We start from the raw sequence: 14,764 nt of genomic DNA on the forward strand, positions 1-14,764 counted from the left end.
CTGTTTGCAACAAGCGGTTTTGGTCCCTCCAAGACCTAACTCGGCACATGAGGTCTCATACAGGTAAAGAGCAAAACTGAAATGCCCCTTACCACCATGATACAACATGATCATTACATAGACGAAAGAGCTTGAAGTGACTCATACAGTAACCAAATGTTGTATATCCATCATGATTTCTGAACTGTTCACACATACACACAATACCAACTAAACTAAAAAATGAGGTCCCTTGCTCGAGGCGTAGCTAGGTGGGTTGCCAGGGGAGAGGCCGCTCCCTCAAACGGACTTTCGATGGCGCTGGCTTCAATTTTTGAGGCAATCTGTTGCGTTTAAAATACGCACCGGTGCCGTCCGTTTTCTGCTTCCCCCCCCCCCCCCCAGCCCTCAACCTGGCTACGCTTCTGTCCCTTGTGTGTAAAAGTAAACCACTCTGTACCAGAGGGCTTCCCCCTCCACTGAGCCAAGATCCAGGGAGAAGAAATAGTGTTACAGATTGGCGCAAGAGGCATTATTAAGCCCATATTTTCAGAATAACACATTTTAATTTTTGTTTAATATTTTATTGATAAATGCAAGGAACATATACAGTCACCATGAAGAAGAGTGACATCTCAGCTTATAAAATAACACAAACACATCTATCTGTACCATTCAATTAGAAAAGCAACCTATTTTACAGTTTTATCCCCTATCCTTTTCTCACCCCTGAAAGTACACTAAACTTATTCACAGTGAAAAGACCAAAATTATCTTTAGTGGGATATGTTGATGCCAACATATTCAGCTACTTTTTCAGTCTCAGTGGGGAAGCTGACTTACACCAGCACTAGAAATGTCCCCATGCCAAGCCATTTTATCCTTTCGTAATGCAGTTAATTTTTCTATCAGACACTCCTTTGTCACAGATGCCTCACCCTTGCCTCTCCAACAACTGCAATTTCATGTCTCTGCTATTATGCATTAAGGGGATCATTTTATAACTGCATGTGTAAAAAGTAGAAAATACCTTCCCAAGCTTATCCCCTTGGAATTCCTCTGCAGTCTGAGTAAACCTATGTGTGAACAAGTAGTAATGTATTTAGGCCAAAGTTCTATGTATGACATTGAAAAACCAGCACCAATAATATTTCATGCTAAGCAGTATGCTATAAACGGTACTCAGAGTGGGGTGCCGTTTATAGAATAGCATTTGGCACAAGGATGTACACCAGGTAAAACCCTGTGCAAATTCTCACACCTAAATTATGTACTGTATAAAACTGCAAGTAAATAGCATGAACCCCCTCGATCTGCCCATGCCCCTCCCATGGCCATACCCTCCTTTCGAATCCACTTGTAAAGACGTGCATGCAAATTTCAGTTAGTGCCAGTAATTGATTATTAACACCCATTTGCTTGTGCAAGTTGGGGTATGTGCCCATGTTTGTGCATGCAATTTTGAGTGCCATATAGAGAACTAGGCTGATAATGCTGACCAAGTAGCTGTAGAGTGTGGTGTGACTGGCTTGTCAAGGGTAGGAGGTTGGGACTGGCGAGGATGAGAGTGATTGAGAGAGGGAAGTTTGAGAATGAATGGGGGAATATGAGATTTGAGAGGGGAGACTGCTAGGGACAGAAGAACAAGAAAGAGAGCGAAAACTGAGTGAGTGCAGGATACAGGAACAAGAGACTGGATGGAGCATAGGGCAGTTCTTCTCAACCCAGTCCTACCAAGCTAGTCAGGGTTTTAGGATATCCACACTGAATATGCATGAGATAGATTTGCCTCTCCTATCTTGTGCAAAATCAGCATGGATATCCTGAAAAACCTAGCTGACTGAGGAGATACTGGTGTAGGGAAATGCAAGAGATGGAGACAAGTGATTTGCCTTTTTTGCTTTACACGTTGGATCACGTATCAAAGTAGAGTTTGCATTTTCAAGTATATAAGTGAAAACATATGCATGTATCTTAACACAGAAAAATGGTGTGTCCCACAGTTTTCCAGAAGTCATTTTCAAAGTGAAAGCAGTTATAAAATCTCCCATCTTAATGAGTACAACACAAGCAGCAGTGGCTGTTTCCCTGTCCATACTTCAGTGCCTGGTCAGTCTCTTTAGTCCCATCTGCTGAGACTTCTAATGAAGATGCAAACATTAATGCAGATCTTAAGACCACAGGTTTCTTTCACATTAGTCTTTTCGGTTACCACCCACCTTGGTCAGACTTGATGAAACAGAACCTTTGTATTCATGTGCCCAGCAACAGAGCCGTCCAGCACTGATGATAGATAGCAGGAGAGATTTATATGGTGCCTTTCACCCAAACAAGATCTTAATGGACTTCACTACTTAATACTTCAGACACTTTCAGATAAATACTTTAATTGGGTGCTTTCAGTCGAATGAGAGAAAAACAATATTGCAGTTATTGCTCAGTTTGGGTAAATTGAAACTCTGGGGAATAAAGGAGATAATTTTATAAATTGGTGACTAGATGTATGCACCCCTTAAGTGCGTCCTAGATGCTAGTAATTAGTTAAATCCAATTAAAACATCAATAAGTAGCAGGGTAATGTAGCAAATAATTTACAAACAACGCAACACTATGATTTCTTATAACACACGAGCACAAACATTAAAAAAGTAGCATTACTCCACGGCCTCAGTGGCGACAGCTTTCACATGAATACATTATGCCATGGCTCACCTGCCTCTTCATCAGCCTGTTTTTAAATTTTATTCATTTTTATTAAATCTTCTTGGGGGGGGGGGGGGGTGTTCCTAATGTATATAATTTTATTTAGAAAGTAGCTCTAAACAAAACTTGCTACTAATGCTTCAAGTAATTAAAATTGACTTAGCTGTATGAAGGACTGAACGCAGAGGACCACATCCTGAAGCAGTGGATGGCAAAACGTAGCGTGTTGGCGTTCAGTCCTTCACATTGAAGCTAAGTCAATTTTAATTACTTAGTGGCAAGCTTTTTGGAGCTACTTTCTAAATAAAATTATATACATAAGGAAGAAAAAAAACAAGATTAAATAAAAATGAATAAAATTTTATGTTTCAACGGTTTTTATTAATGACAGAACAAAGGTAATACAAAACCACTTCAACACAGCGAGTTCAATACAATGTTATAACCCTTCTGGTTTCTACTCATCATTTATACCCCACTGTTTGCGGTCATCAAACTTTGAACAGTTCCTCCCCCCTTCTCACTTGAATAAAATTTTAAAACATGCCGATGAAGAGTCAGGCGAGCCATGGTGTAATGTATCTGTGCGAAATGATTTGCCGTTGAGGCCGTGAAGGAGTAATGGTACTTCATTATATTTGTGCTTGTGTGTCATAAGAACTTATGTTGGGTTGTTTGTAAAATAATTAGTAGTTATGCATGAATGTGCACTAGGCACTGTTCTATAAGGTAGTTCTATAGCATGTAACTGCAGGGGGGGATGCTTATACATGAGCATGTCTCCAAGTGACGCCTGTAACTTATAGATTATGAGTTTCACTTGGCACACGCAGGCGTCCCTGTGTACACCACCGTTGACATGACATAAATGATGATACCTAATACTAGTATTCTATAATGGCATTTTGGCACATGGATGCTGTGATAGAATTGGCACACCTCAGGAGTGGTGCCACAGTGACCTGCTTGCTTAAGAGATCTCTGGGCTCATAATTCTGTGCTAACCACTGGATCACTCCATCTTATGTCTTCTCTTGTGTTTGCAGGCAGTGTTACATATGGGGTTCTTTATCTGTAAGAAGGAACTGTACTCTGACATAAATCTAAAGTGTGTTCAGGTGCTCACCTTATTTATTAATTGTCTCCTAGGGGAAAGACCATACAAGTGCCAGACCTGTGAACGAACCTTCACTCTGAAGCACAGCCTGGTGCGTCATCAGCGAATACACCAGAAGATCAGGGATGTGAAGAACCATAGGAGAGAGAGTGATGAGGATAGTGAGCAAGAGTCAATTCACAGTGGAACAAACCACATGTCTGAGAGCGAGAGCGATCTGGCTCCCAGCCTCGGCAACAATTTGTCTGTTACCAAAAGCCGAAAGCATACCTTGGTTGATGGTGCTCTGGAAGATCCCTTGGTTAGAGAGGAAAAAGCAAATCGAACAAGTAGTGCTTCCCTAAGCAAGCCCAGTAAGGGCTTAGAGAAACAAAACACCATGAGAGGCCAGGATTTTCACTGCAGCTTACAAAACAGGGGCCACCCTGGCTTTAATCAGGATCTGCCGGACATACATGACAAGAAATCCCCCATGAATTGCAGTCTCATTGTTACAGACAGCAACGTGCCTCAGCTACTGGGAGCTGAATGAATCAGGAATTCATCCCAATGCCTTTTTCATACAGAAAAATAAAATCCAGCAGAGTGTGGTGTTCAGATCTCACTGGGATGAAATTTCTCAGACCTGCCGGGGAATGTAGCAGGCTAGATTGAGTGCCATAACCTTGCAGTGAAATGGTGCAAGAGAAACAAGACTCTGAACTGTTTGAGTGCCTTACTACTTTACTAGGTTTTTTTTTTTTTTTTTTGGTATTATACAGTTTTCAGAAAGTTAGCATTTTTTTTTAATTTTTTTAATGAATTTGGACAGGGCCTTTTCATAAGCAATAACATAACTTTTTTGTGTGTTTGATGCATGAGAGCATTTGTTCTCATTAATCTGTTTATAGTAACTGTGTTTTTTTTTTTTTGAGCTGGAAACTGGACAAAAACTTTGAAACACAACAATCAATAACTGGAAGGAAATTACATTTGATTTTTTTTTTTTTAATTAAAACACCAGAAAAAAATATGGATGAGAAATTGGAGGGGCTTATTTCCCAAACCTTCTAACTCCATTGGTCTTGGAGGGTTTGGGAAATAAGCCCTTCAATTGATCACTGCGTGATAGATATATAGTTCTGCATGCTTTGAGTGTTAATGCACTTCCAGTTGTTAGATAATGTAACTGATGAAGGTATTCAAAAATTGATTAAAGCCAAAACTTGGAGGGGAGGGAGGTGTTCCAACCTCATGCTTGTTTCTTCTTGAACATTTCTGTGAATGGTGGTATTATAATTTGAAAATACTCTTCTTCACCAGAGTGAACTGAGTGTCCTGGGAAGAGCTACAGAGCACCTTGACAGTATGGAGGAAGTTGTTCTGTCACAGATCTTGAGATTATTTGTACCTATTTTGAATGCATTGGATTCCCACTCGCTGCAGTGGTAGTCCTCGGGCATGGAGACCTAAAGCAGCGCTTCCATGTCGGTGTTGGATTACAGAACTCACAGGTGTTGCAGAACCTCTGCTGTGCTTTACAGAATCCATTTACATTCTTCAACTGGAAGGATAGGGGCCAGCAAGCAACAAGCAGGAGGGAATGCTGCAGCAGTAGGGGGTTTATTCAGGCAATAGGTGTGGAGAAAGAACAGCTTTGGGCCAACATGGGTCTGCACCACGAAAGGAAGAGAAAAATGGAAGCATAGCAGGGAGGGATTTGCTGCCTGTAGGTGAAGAGTTCAGTCTTCCATTAAAAGGAAAAAAAAAAAGCACACCATTACACCTTTTTTGTTTCAGGACCTTCTCACCATTGAGATTTGAAGAATGCAATAATATACTACTGGTTTAAACAAAACTTTTCTTCCTAAAGATTGGTGCTTTAAAATGAATGAACATATACACACATCTTCATATAATCACAGTGCTGTTTTAAGGAAATTGTGTCCTACTGTAGCTGTGCATGTGTTTATGCTTGATTTTATAATGTTTTTGTGTGCGGTCATGATGTCCAGGTTGTATGCGGGAACTCTCTCATGTTGGCTGACTCTCTTTCTTCTGCCTCCCTCTTGCTTGTGTGCTTTTCTTTGTGTCTAGTTTATATCCATATACCACTGAAGGTGTATATATGTGCCCACCCAAATGTGCATATATGTTAAGTTTCTGTAGCCTATCATGAAATGGTTGGAATTGGGAATGTAATCTTAGATCATCTTTGTCCATGCACAGGCTCCTGGATAGTAAACTCCAGCTGCCCATAAAAGGAGGACAAATCCCAGAACAGTTTAAGTAAAAGTTTATTTTCTTAAATATAAATAAGGAGGCGGCGTGAGATACATGTGATTGAACTAGGAGTGTATAACCCAGTTTGTCAGAATGAGAAAAAAAAATGTATGTAGGAAAAATGATAATCAAAACCAATGATTTTTTTTTTTACTTAGTTTTCAAATAACCCCAATTCACATACAAAGCCCTGATTTTTTTTAATTATTTTATTTGTGGATATATATATATGGACTCTTTTTTGTTGTGCAGCTCTCCATGCCAACCTACGCAATAATGTAGGAGAGAAGCCATTATTAAACTATATGCTGCAGATTTATGTAGCAAAATAATCAACCCCTCCTCCCCCATCAGCTCGCCGGGACATCTACTAGCAATAATCACTTGATTTAAAGCTTTACTTAGCCTTTGTCTATATCTTAGTAGATCATAAGATTTTGCCACATTTTAGACATTTTTAGTAGTGGAATTTGACTGAGAAGTGTATTGGTTTTCCCCATTCCCCCTATTAAACTGTGAAAATTATTATAATGTGTTTAAACTATGGGTGAATCGTAGGCCTAGTTCATATGTTCATCTAATTTGTCTCTTTAAATTTTGATTTCTTTTTTTTTTTTTTTTTTCCTCTCAGGGCTTTTACAGAATGGATTTTATAAACATCTTTTTTTTTTCCCTTCTGAGTTGCAAATATTTTTCACTTGATGTACTTATAGCTGAGAAGTCAATCACTACATTAAGCACTTGACTGTGAAAGCAAATAAATTAAAAAAATATTAAATAGCTTTTTGGGGCTCTATGACTAATATATGTACAGTCTAATCCCAGGATTTGGAAAGATTTAGAATTCTCTCTTCAAGAAGGAATTTCACCATTGTGATTTTAACCCGTGTATTAACAGGACACAGTGATGACCATGCAGAATTCATATTTTTCTAAAGGGATCTTAAAACTGCTGCTATAAATTGTGTACAAGACTGGTTTATGCCACAAGAACAGATTCACTTTGATTGTTTTTTGGTACTTTTTATTCTGCTCTTTGTTCAGTTGTACAGTTCTTCCAAATTCAGAATAAAAGTAAACTGTTCTGTATCAAACCATCTGAGCAATAAAATGTTATATTTAAAAAAAAAAAAAAAAAGGAATCTTCTTGCAGGAGGGGACCTCCTGAGTGTCGTTTTTCATATGCCTCTTTACCCTTTTGGCCTGGTCACTTGTCAGACAGTACCATTGTTCTACCTAATTATGCTTTGCTGCTTCCTTTGGGGTCCTTTTACCGCAGCAGGTAAAAATGCCTGAAAATAACCATGGCCATGCAGTAAGATTGCTCTTAGCCAGTGGCCATGCAAGGGGAGAGCACTTACCGCCACCTATTGAGGTGGCGGTAGGGGCAGGGGCTCCTACGCTAACCCAGCAGTAACCCGTGTTGCCCGAGCACCGCTGTATTAGCGCCACACTAGAAAATAGCTATTTCTTCTAGCATGGCATATGGTGTGTGCAGAGGCTGGCGCTACCGTTGGGTCAGCAGTAGTTCCAGATTAGCCTGTGGTAAGCCTGCATTGGGCTTACCACCGCTTTGTAAAAGTGCCCCTTACTACATAACCAGCTGGTTGGTACCATGGATGACCCTGAAGGGTACATCCCAAAGATACGGAACTTTTTAAGTCACTAGCATTATGTCAGCCACAATTCATGTTTTTTTTCCCCTTCTCTCTCGCTTCCTTGGCCCTGCTATCCTTGAGCAGTGAGCTGTGAAATGGCTTGTGGGGCTACCACAAATGTGACAGTTTCAGTGCCAGATCATAAGCAGGGTGAGGTTGCCAGTGCCATCCCAAGGCAATGGAGGTTTGAGTGGCTTCCACAGCAAAGACCACAAGGAGCAGCTGTAGGGTTTGAACCTGGGTCCAACCTGCTGCTCTAACCATTGGGCTACACCACTCCTCATAAATAACTAGCTCTTTGAAAACTGGCTGCCTTCATTATCTGAATCAATGGAAGCATGTTATTCAGAGGTAAAAATAAAGGAAGCTGGACTGGCGTGGGTGCAGCTCACATAGAGGGGCATAATCAAAAGGGACGTCCAAGTTTTGTAGAGGACGTCCTCACAAAACGTCCCGATGGAGGGGCGGGGAAACCCTTATTATCGAAACAAGATGGATGTCCATCTTTCATTTCAATAATACGGTCGGGGACACCCAAATCTTGAAATTTTGGTAGTCGTCAGAAATGGTCGTCCCTAGACTTGGGCATTTCTGATTTTTGGCGATAATGGAAACCAAGGATGCCCATCTCAGAAACGACCAAATGCAAGCCCTTTGTTTGTGGGAGGAGCCAGCATTTGTAGTGCACTGCTCCCCCTCACATGCCAGGACACCAACCGGGCACCCTAGGGGGCACTGCAGTGGACTTCATAGTACATAAGTATTGCCATACTGGGAAAGACCCTAGGGGGCACTGCAATGGACTTCATAAAATACTCCCAGGAACATAAGTACATAAGTATTACCATACTGGGAAAGACCAAAGTTCCATCAAGCCCAGCATCCTGTTTCCAACAGTGGCCAATCCAGGTCACAAATACCCAGCAAGATCCCAAAAATGTACAAAACATTTTATACTGCTTATCCCAGAAATAGTGGATTTTCCCCAAGTCCATTTAATAATGATCTATGAACTTTTCCTTTAGGAAACCGTCCAAACCTTTTTTAAACTCCGCTAAGCTAACCGCCTTTACCACATTCTCTGGCAACAAATTCCAGAGTTTAATTAGACTTTTCTCCGATTCGTTTTAAATTTACTACATTGTAGCTTCATCGCATGCCCCTAGTCCTAGTATTTTTGGAAAGCGTTAACAGACGCTTCACATCTACCCATTCACTGATTATTTTATAGACTTCTATCATATCTCCCCTCAGCCGCCTTTTCTCCAAGCTGGAACCCTAACCGCTTTAGCCTTTCCTCATAGGGAAGTCGTCCCATCCCCTTTATCATTTTTGTCGCCCTTCTCTGCACCTTTTCTAATCCACTATATCTTTTTTGAGATGTGGCAACCAGAATTGAACACAATATTTGAGGTGCGGTCACACCATGGAGCGATATAAAGGCATTATAACATCCTCATTTTTGTTTTCCATTCCTTTCCTAATAATACCTAACATTTTATTTGCTTTCTTAGCCGCAGAAGGTTTCAAAGTATCATCAACGACGACACCTAGATCCCTTTCTTGGTCCGTGACTCCTAACATGGAACCTTGCATTAAAAGCAGGAAGCCGGCTAAAGAATCGGTAGGGCCGCTGGACGACTGTGTGTTAAAGGGGCGATCAGGGAACACAAAGCCGTAGCGAAGAAATTGAATGAATTCTTTACTTCGGTCTTCACCGAGAAGGATTTGGGAGGGTTACTGGTGCCAGAAAAGGTATTTGAAGCAGACGAGTCAGAAAGACTAAATGATCTCTCTGTAAACTTGGAGGATATAATGGGGCAGTTCTGCAAACTGAAAAGTAGTAAATCACGGGGATCGGATGGTATTCATCCCAGAGTATTAGTAGAGCTGAAAAATGAAATTGGGGAGCTACTGTTAATAATATGCAATTTATCCCTAAAAACAGGTGTGGTACCGGAAGATTAGAGGGTGGCCAATGTAATGCTGATTTTTAAAAAGGGTTCCAGAGGAGATCCGGGAAATTATAGACCGTTGAGTCTGATGTCTGTGGCGGGAAAAATGGTGGAGGCTATTAAGAATAAAATTACAGAGCACATACAAAAGCATGGGCTACTGAGACAAAGTCAGCACGGATTTAGTGAAAGGAAGTCTTGCCTCACAAATCTGCATTTTTTTCGAGGGGGTGAACAAACACATGGACAAAGGAGAGCCAGTGGATGTTGTGTATCTAGATTTTCAGAAGGCGTTTGACAAAGTGCCTCATGAAAGACTCCAAAGGAAACTGAAGAGTCATGGGATCGGAGGCAGTGTATTATTATGGATTAAGAGCTGGTTAAATGATAGGAAGCAGAGAGTAGGGTTGAATGGTCATTATTCTCGATGGAGAAGGGTAGTTAGTGGGGTCCCTCGGGTGTCTGTACTTGGACCGCTGCTTTTTAACATTTTTATAAATTACCTTGCGATGGGAGTAACTAGTGAGGTAATTAAATTCGCAGATGAGACAAAATTATCCAGGGTCATCTCATCGCAGGAGGAGTATGAAAGATTACAAGAAGAGCTCATGAGACTGGGGGATTGGGTGTCCAAATGGCAGATGAAGTTCAACGTTGACAAGTGCAAAGTGATGCATGTGGGAAGGAGGAACCCGAATTACAGCTATGTTATGCAAGGTTCCACTTTAGGAGTTACGGACCAAGAAAGAGATCTGGGAGTCATTGTGGATAGGACGTTAAAATCTTCAGCTCTATGTGCTGCGGCGGCTAAGAAGGCGAACAGAATGTTGAGTATTATTAGAAAAGGGATGAAAAACAAACATGAGGATGTTATAATGCCGTTGTATCGCTCCATGGTGCGACCGCACCTGGAGTATTGTGTTCAGTTCTGGTCGCCTCATCTCAAAATAGATATAAATGAACTGGAGAAGATGCAGAGAAGGGCAACAAAAATGATAAAAGGGATGGGACTACTACCCTATGAGGAGAGGTTAAGATGGCTAGGACTCTTTAGCCTGGAGAAAAGGCGGCTGAGGGGTGATATGATAGAGGTTTACAAGATAATGAGTGGCGTGGAGCAGACAGATGTGAAGCGTTTGTTTACACTTTCTAACAATAATAGAACCAGGGGACACAAGATGAAATTAGAATGTGGTAGGTTTAAAACAAAATCGGAGAAAGTTTTTCTTTACTCAGCGTGTAGTTAGACTCTGGAACTCATTGCCGGAGAAGGTAGTGATGGCAGCTGGCCTTGTTGAGTTTAAAGGAGGCCTGAATCGATTCCTGAAGAAAAAGTCCATTGATCATTATTAAATTTGGGGTTTTTGCCAGGTTCTTGGGGCCTGGATTGGCTGCTGTCGGAGATGGAGTGCTGGGCTTGATGGACCTTTGGTCTTTTCTCAGCGTGGCGGTGCTTATGTGCATGACATAGCTATAATTCAGGTTCCTCTTTCCCACATGCATCACTTTGGCACATTAAACGTCATCTGCCATTTAGACGCCCAGTCTCCCAATCTCGTAAGGTCTGCTTGTAATTTTTCACAATTTAATTACCTTACTAGTTACTCCCATCTCTAGGTCATTTATAAATATGTTAAAAAGCAGCAGTCCCAGCACAGACCCCTGGGGAACCCCACTAACTACCCTTCTCCATTGAGAATACTGACCATTTAACCCTACTCTCTGTTTTCTATCTTTTAACCAGTTTTTAATCCACAATAGAACACTACCCTCCTATCCCATGACTCTCCAATTTCCTCTGGAGTCTTTCATGAGGTACTTTGTCAAACGCCTTCTGAAAATCCAGATACACAATATCAACCGGCTCCCCTTTATCCACGTTTGTTCACCCCTTCAAAGAAATGTGGTAGATTGGTGAGGCAAGATTTGCCTTCACTAAATCCATGTTGACTTTGTCTCATTAATCCATGCTTTTGAATAAGCTCTGTAATTTTGTTCTTAATAGTCTCTACCATTTTGCCCAGCACCGACGTCAGACTCACCGGTCTATAATTTCCCGGATCTCCTCTGGAACCTTTTTTAAAAATCAGTGTTACATTGGCCACCCTCCAATCTTCCGGTACCACGCTCAATTTTAAGGATAAATTACATATTTCTAACAATAGCTCCGCAAGCTCATTTTTCAGTTCTCTATCAGTACTCTGGGATGAATACCATCCATTCCAGGAGATTTGCTACTCTTCAGTTTGTAGACCTGCCCCATTACATCCTGCAGGTTTAGAGAAAATTCATTAAGTTTCTCCGACTCATCAGCTTGGAATACCATTTCCGGCACCGGTATCCCACCCAAATCTTCCTCGGTGAAAACCGAAGAAAAGAATTCTTCTAATCTCTCCGCTACGGCTTTGTCTTCCCTGATAGCCCCTTTTACTCCTCAGTCATCCAGCGGTCCAACTGATTCTTTTGCCGACTTCCTGCTTTTAATATACCTAAAAAAAAATTTACTATGTGTTTTTGCCTCCAACGCAATCTTTTTTTCAAAGTCCCGCTTAGCTTTCCTTATCAGCGCTTTGCATTTGACTTGACATTCCTTATGCTGTTTCTTATTATTTTCAGTCGGTTCCTTCTTCCATTTTCTGAAGGATTTTCTTTTAGCTCTAATAGCTTCCTTCACCTCACTATTTAACCACGCCGGCTGTCGTTTGGTCTTCCGTCCTCCTTTCTTAATACACGGAATATATTTGGCCTGGGCTTCCAGGATGGTGTTTTTGAACAGCATCCACGCCTGATGTAAATTTTTGACCCTCACAGTCGCTCCTCTAAGTTTTCTTTTCACCATTCTTCTCATTTTATCATAGTCTCCTTTCTTAAAGTTAAACGCTAAGGAGACTATGATAATGGTGAAAAGAAAACTTAGATCCCTTACCTTGTCTGCTGAGTTCCTCAACCCCCCCCCTCCCCCCCAAAACCCACTACCCACAATTGTACACCACTACCATATAGCCCTTACTGGTGAAGGGGGGGCACCTAGATGTGGGTACAGTGGGTTTTGGAGGGCTCGCTGTTTCCTCCACAAACATAACAAGTAGGGAGGGGGATGGGCCTGGGTCCGCCTGCCTGAAGTGCACTGCACCCACTAAAACTGCTCCAGGTACCTGCATACTGCTGTGATGGACCTGAGTATGACATCTGAGGCTGGCAAAAAATATTTTGAAAGATGTTTTTTTGAGGGTGGGAGGGGGTTAGTGACCACTGGGGAAGTAAGGGGATGTCATCCCCGTTTCTCTCCTGTGGTCATCTGGTCATTTCGGGCACCTTTTTGTGCCTTGGTCTTAAGAAAAACACGACCAGGTAAAGTCGTCCAAGTGCTTGTCAGGGACACCCTTTTTTTTCCATTATGGGTCGAGGACATCCATGTGTTAGGCACGCCCAAGTCCCGCCTTCGCTATGCCTCCATTACACCCCCTTGAAATTTAGCCGTCCCTGCGACAGATAGCAGTTGAGGACATCCGGCTTTCGATTATACCGATTTGGACGACCCTGTGAGAAGGACGCCCATCTTCCGATTTGTGTCGAAAGATGGGCGTCCTCTTTCGAAAATGAGTCCAATAGGCTCTTTCTATTTTCTGTGGCTATGGAAAAAAACTGATATTAATGCCCAGGGTATCATGAGAGGTTTATCTAGCAAGAATTGGTATTGAAGTGTTGTAGTTAAATTCTGTGGCTTGATAGCCACCAAGTGTCTTTAATACAAAAGATCACTTTACCTTTTACATGTTTCTGCTCACTGAACTATAAAGCTGTTATCGCAAGTGGGCAATTCTAAATATATAAAGGGAAATAATAGCATTGGCACAGTGAGAGATGACTAAGCAGGGTGAGAGAGGGTGGAAAAGGTTCAGCAGTGTTGGCACAGAGAGGGACCTGGAAAGTAGCATTCCAAAGGAACACTTACAATGATACCCTGTTAATTAAAAACATTATTGCAGGGCTGGGCCAGTGGTGCTCCACTGTGCACTAGCATTCATAAAAGTCCCTGGTTTGGTCACTGTTGGGTCTTCTGCTTCTTGAGTGGGCTGGGTATCCTGCAGAGCCAGCACTCGTAGCCCTAGTCATGCGCCTTGCTCTAGTGACTGGATTCAGGTTCCAGAAGAAGCTCTAGTGTTTGAGCCCTGACCTGAAACTGGCACAATAATGACCAGACTAGGTAAGGAGGGAGAGGGGAAGCCAATTACATAGTAACATAGTAAATGACCTGGGCCCTGTGAAGTAACAGGCCTGGGAATCCTGTTAATAAATACTTATTTTGCATTCATACCTGTTGTCCAGCTGTGTTATTCCACTGGCCCACTCCCTACTTCCCCTCGGGTTCTCACATAGTAACATAGTAAATGACGGTAGAAAAAGACCTGCATGGTCCATCCAGTCTGCCCAACAAGATAAACTCATATGTGCTACTTTTTGTGTATACCCTACTTTGATTTGTACCTGTCCTCTTCAGGGCACAGACCGTATAAGTCTGCCCAGCACTATCCCCGCCTTCCAACCACCAGCCCTGCCTCCCACCACCGGCTCTGGCACAGTCCGTATAAGTCTGCCCAGCAGTATCCCCGCCACCGGCTCTGCCACCCAATCTCGGCTAAGCTCCTTAGGATCCATTCCTTCTGAACAGGATTCCTTTATGTTTATCCCTCGCGTGTTTGAATTCTGTTACCGTTTTCATTTCCACCACCTCCCGCTGGAGAGCATTCCAAGCATCCACTACTCTCTCCGTGAAAAAATACGTCCTGACATTTTTCTTGAGTCTGCCCCCCTTCAATCTCATTTCATGTCCTCTTGTTCTACCGCCTTCGCACCTCCGGAAAAGGTTCGTTTGCGGATTAATACTAAACTATATTTCTGTTATAAACAGACAATATAAATGGTCATCAAGATACATGTCATGTAAGATATGCCACTTATATATTGACCTTCCATTAATGAAGGAATAGTTTATCATCTCTTCCATAGGAGAGAAGTGTATAGCTCACATAGAAATGGTAGGAACTGAGTACAGCCATCATACTCTCTATTGCAAACTAGATCTTCCG

The 14,764-nt window shown here is 41.9% G+C and overlaps 1 protein-coding gene across 1 annotated transcript in view; it reads left to right on the forward strand.

The window, feature by feature from the left end:
- The window catches only part of RREB1 (ras responsive element binding protein 1), a 387,040-nt gene extending 379,857 nt beyond the window's left edge, over positions 1-7,183 (forward strand). Inside the window, 2 exon segments of the mRNA XM_030208824.1 lie at positions 1-63; positions 3,832-7,183. The exon segment at positions 1-63 is cut by the window's left edge and continues 687 nt beyond it. Of these exon segments, the coding sequence (XP_030064684.1) occupies positions 1-63; positions 3,832-4,331 (563 nt within the window). The 3' untranslated portion in view covers positions 4,332-7,183.
- The last annotated feature ends 7,581 nt before the right edge of the window (positions 7,184-14,764 follow it).

Source organism: Microcaecilia unicolor, chromosome 1 (genome assembly GCF_901765095.1).
Source record: "Microcaecilia unicolor chromosome 1, aMicUni1.1, whole genome shotgun sequence".
In the NCBI taxonomy this organism is placed as follows: Eukaryota; Metazoa; Chordata; class Amphibia; order Gymnophiona; family Siphonopidae; genus Microcaecilia; species Microcaecilia unicolor.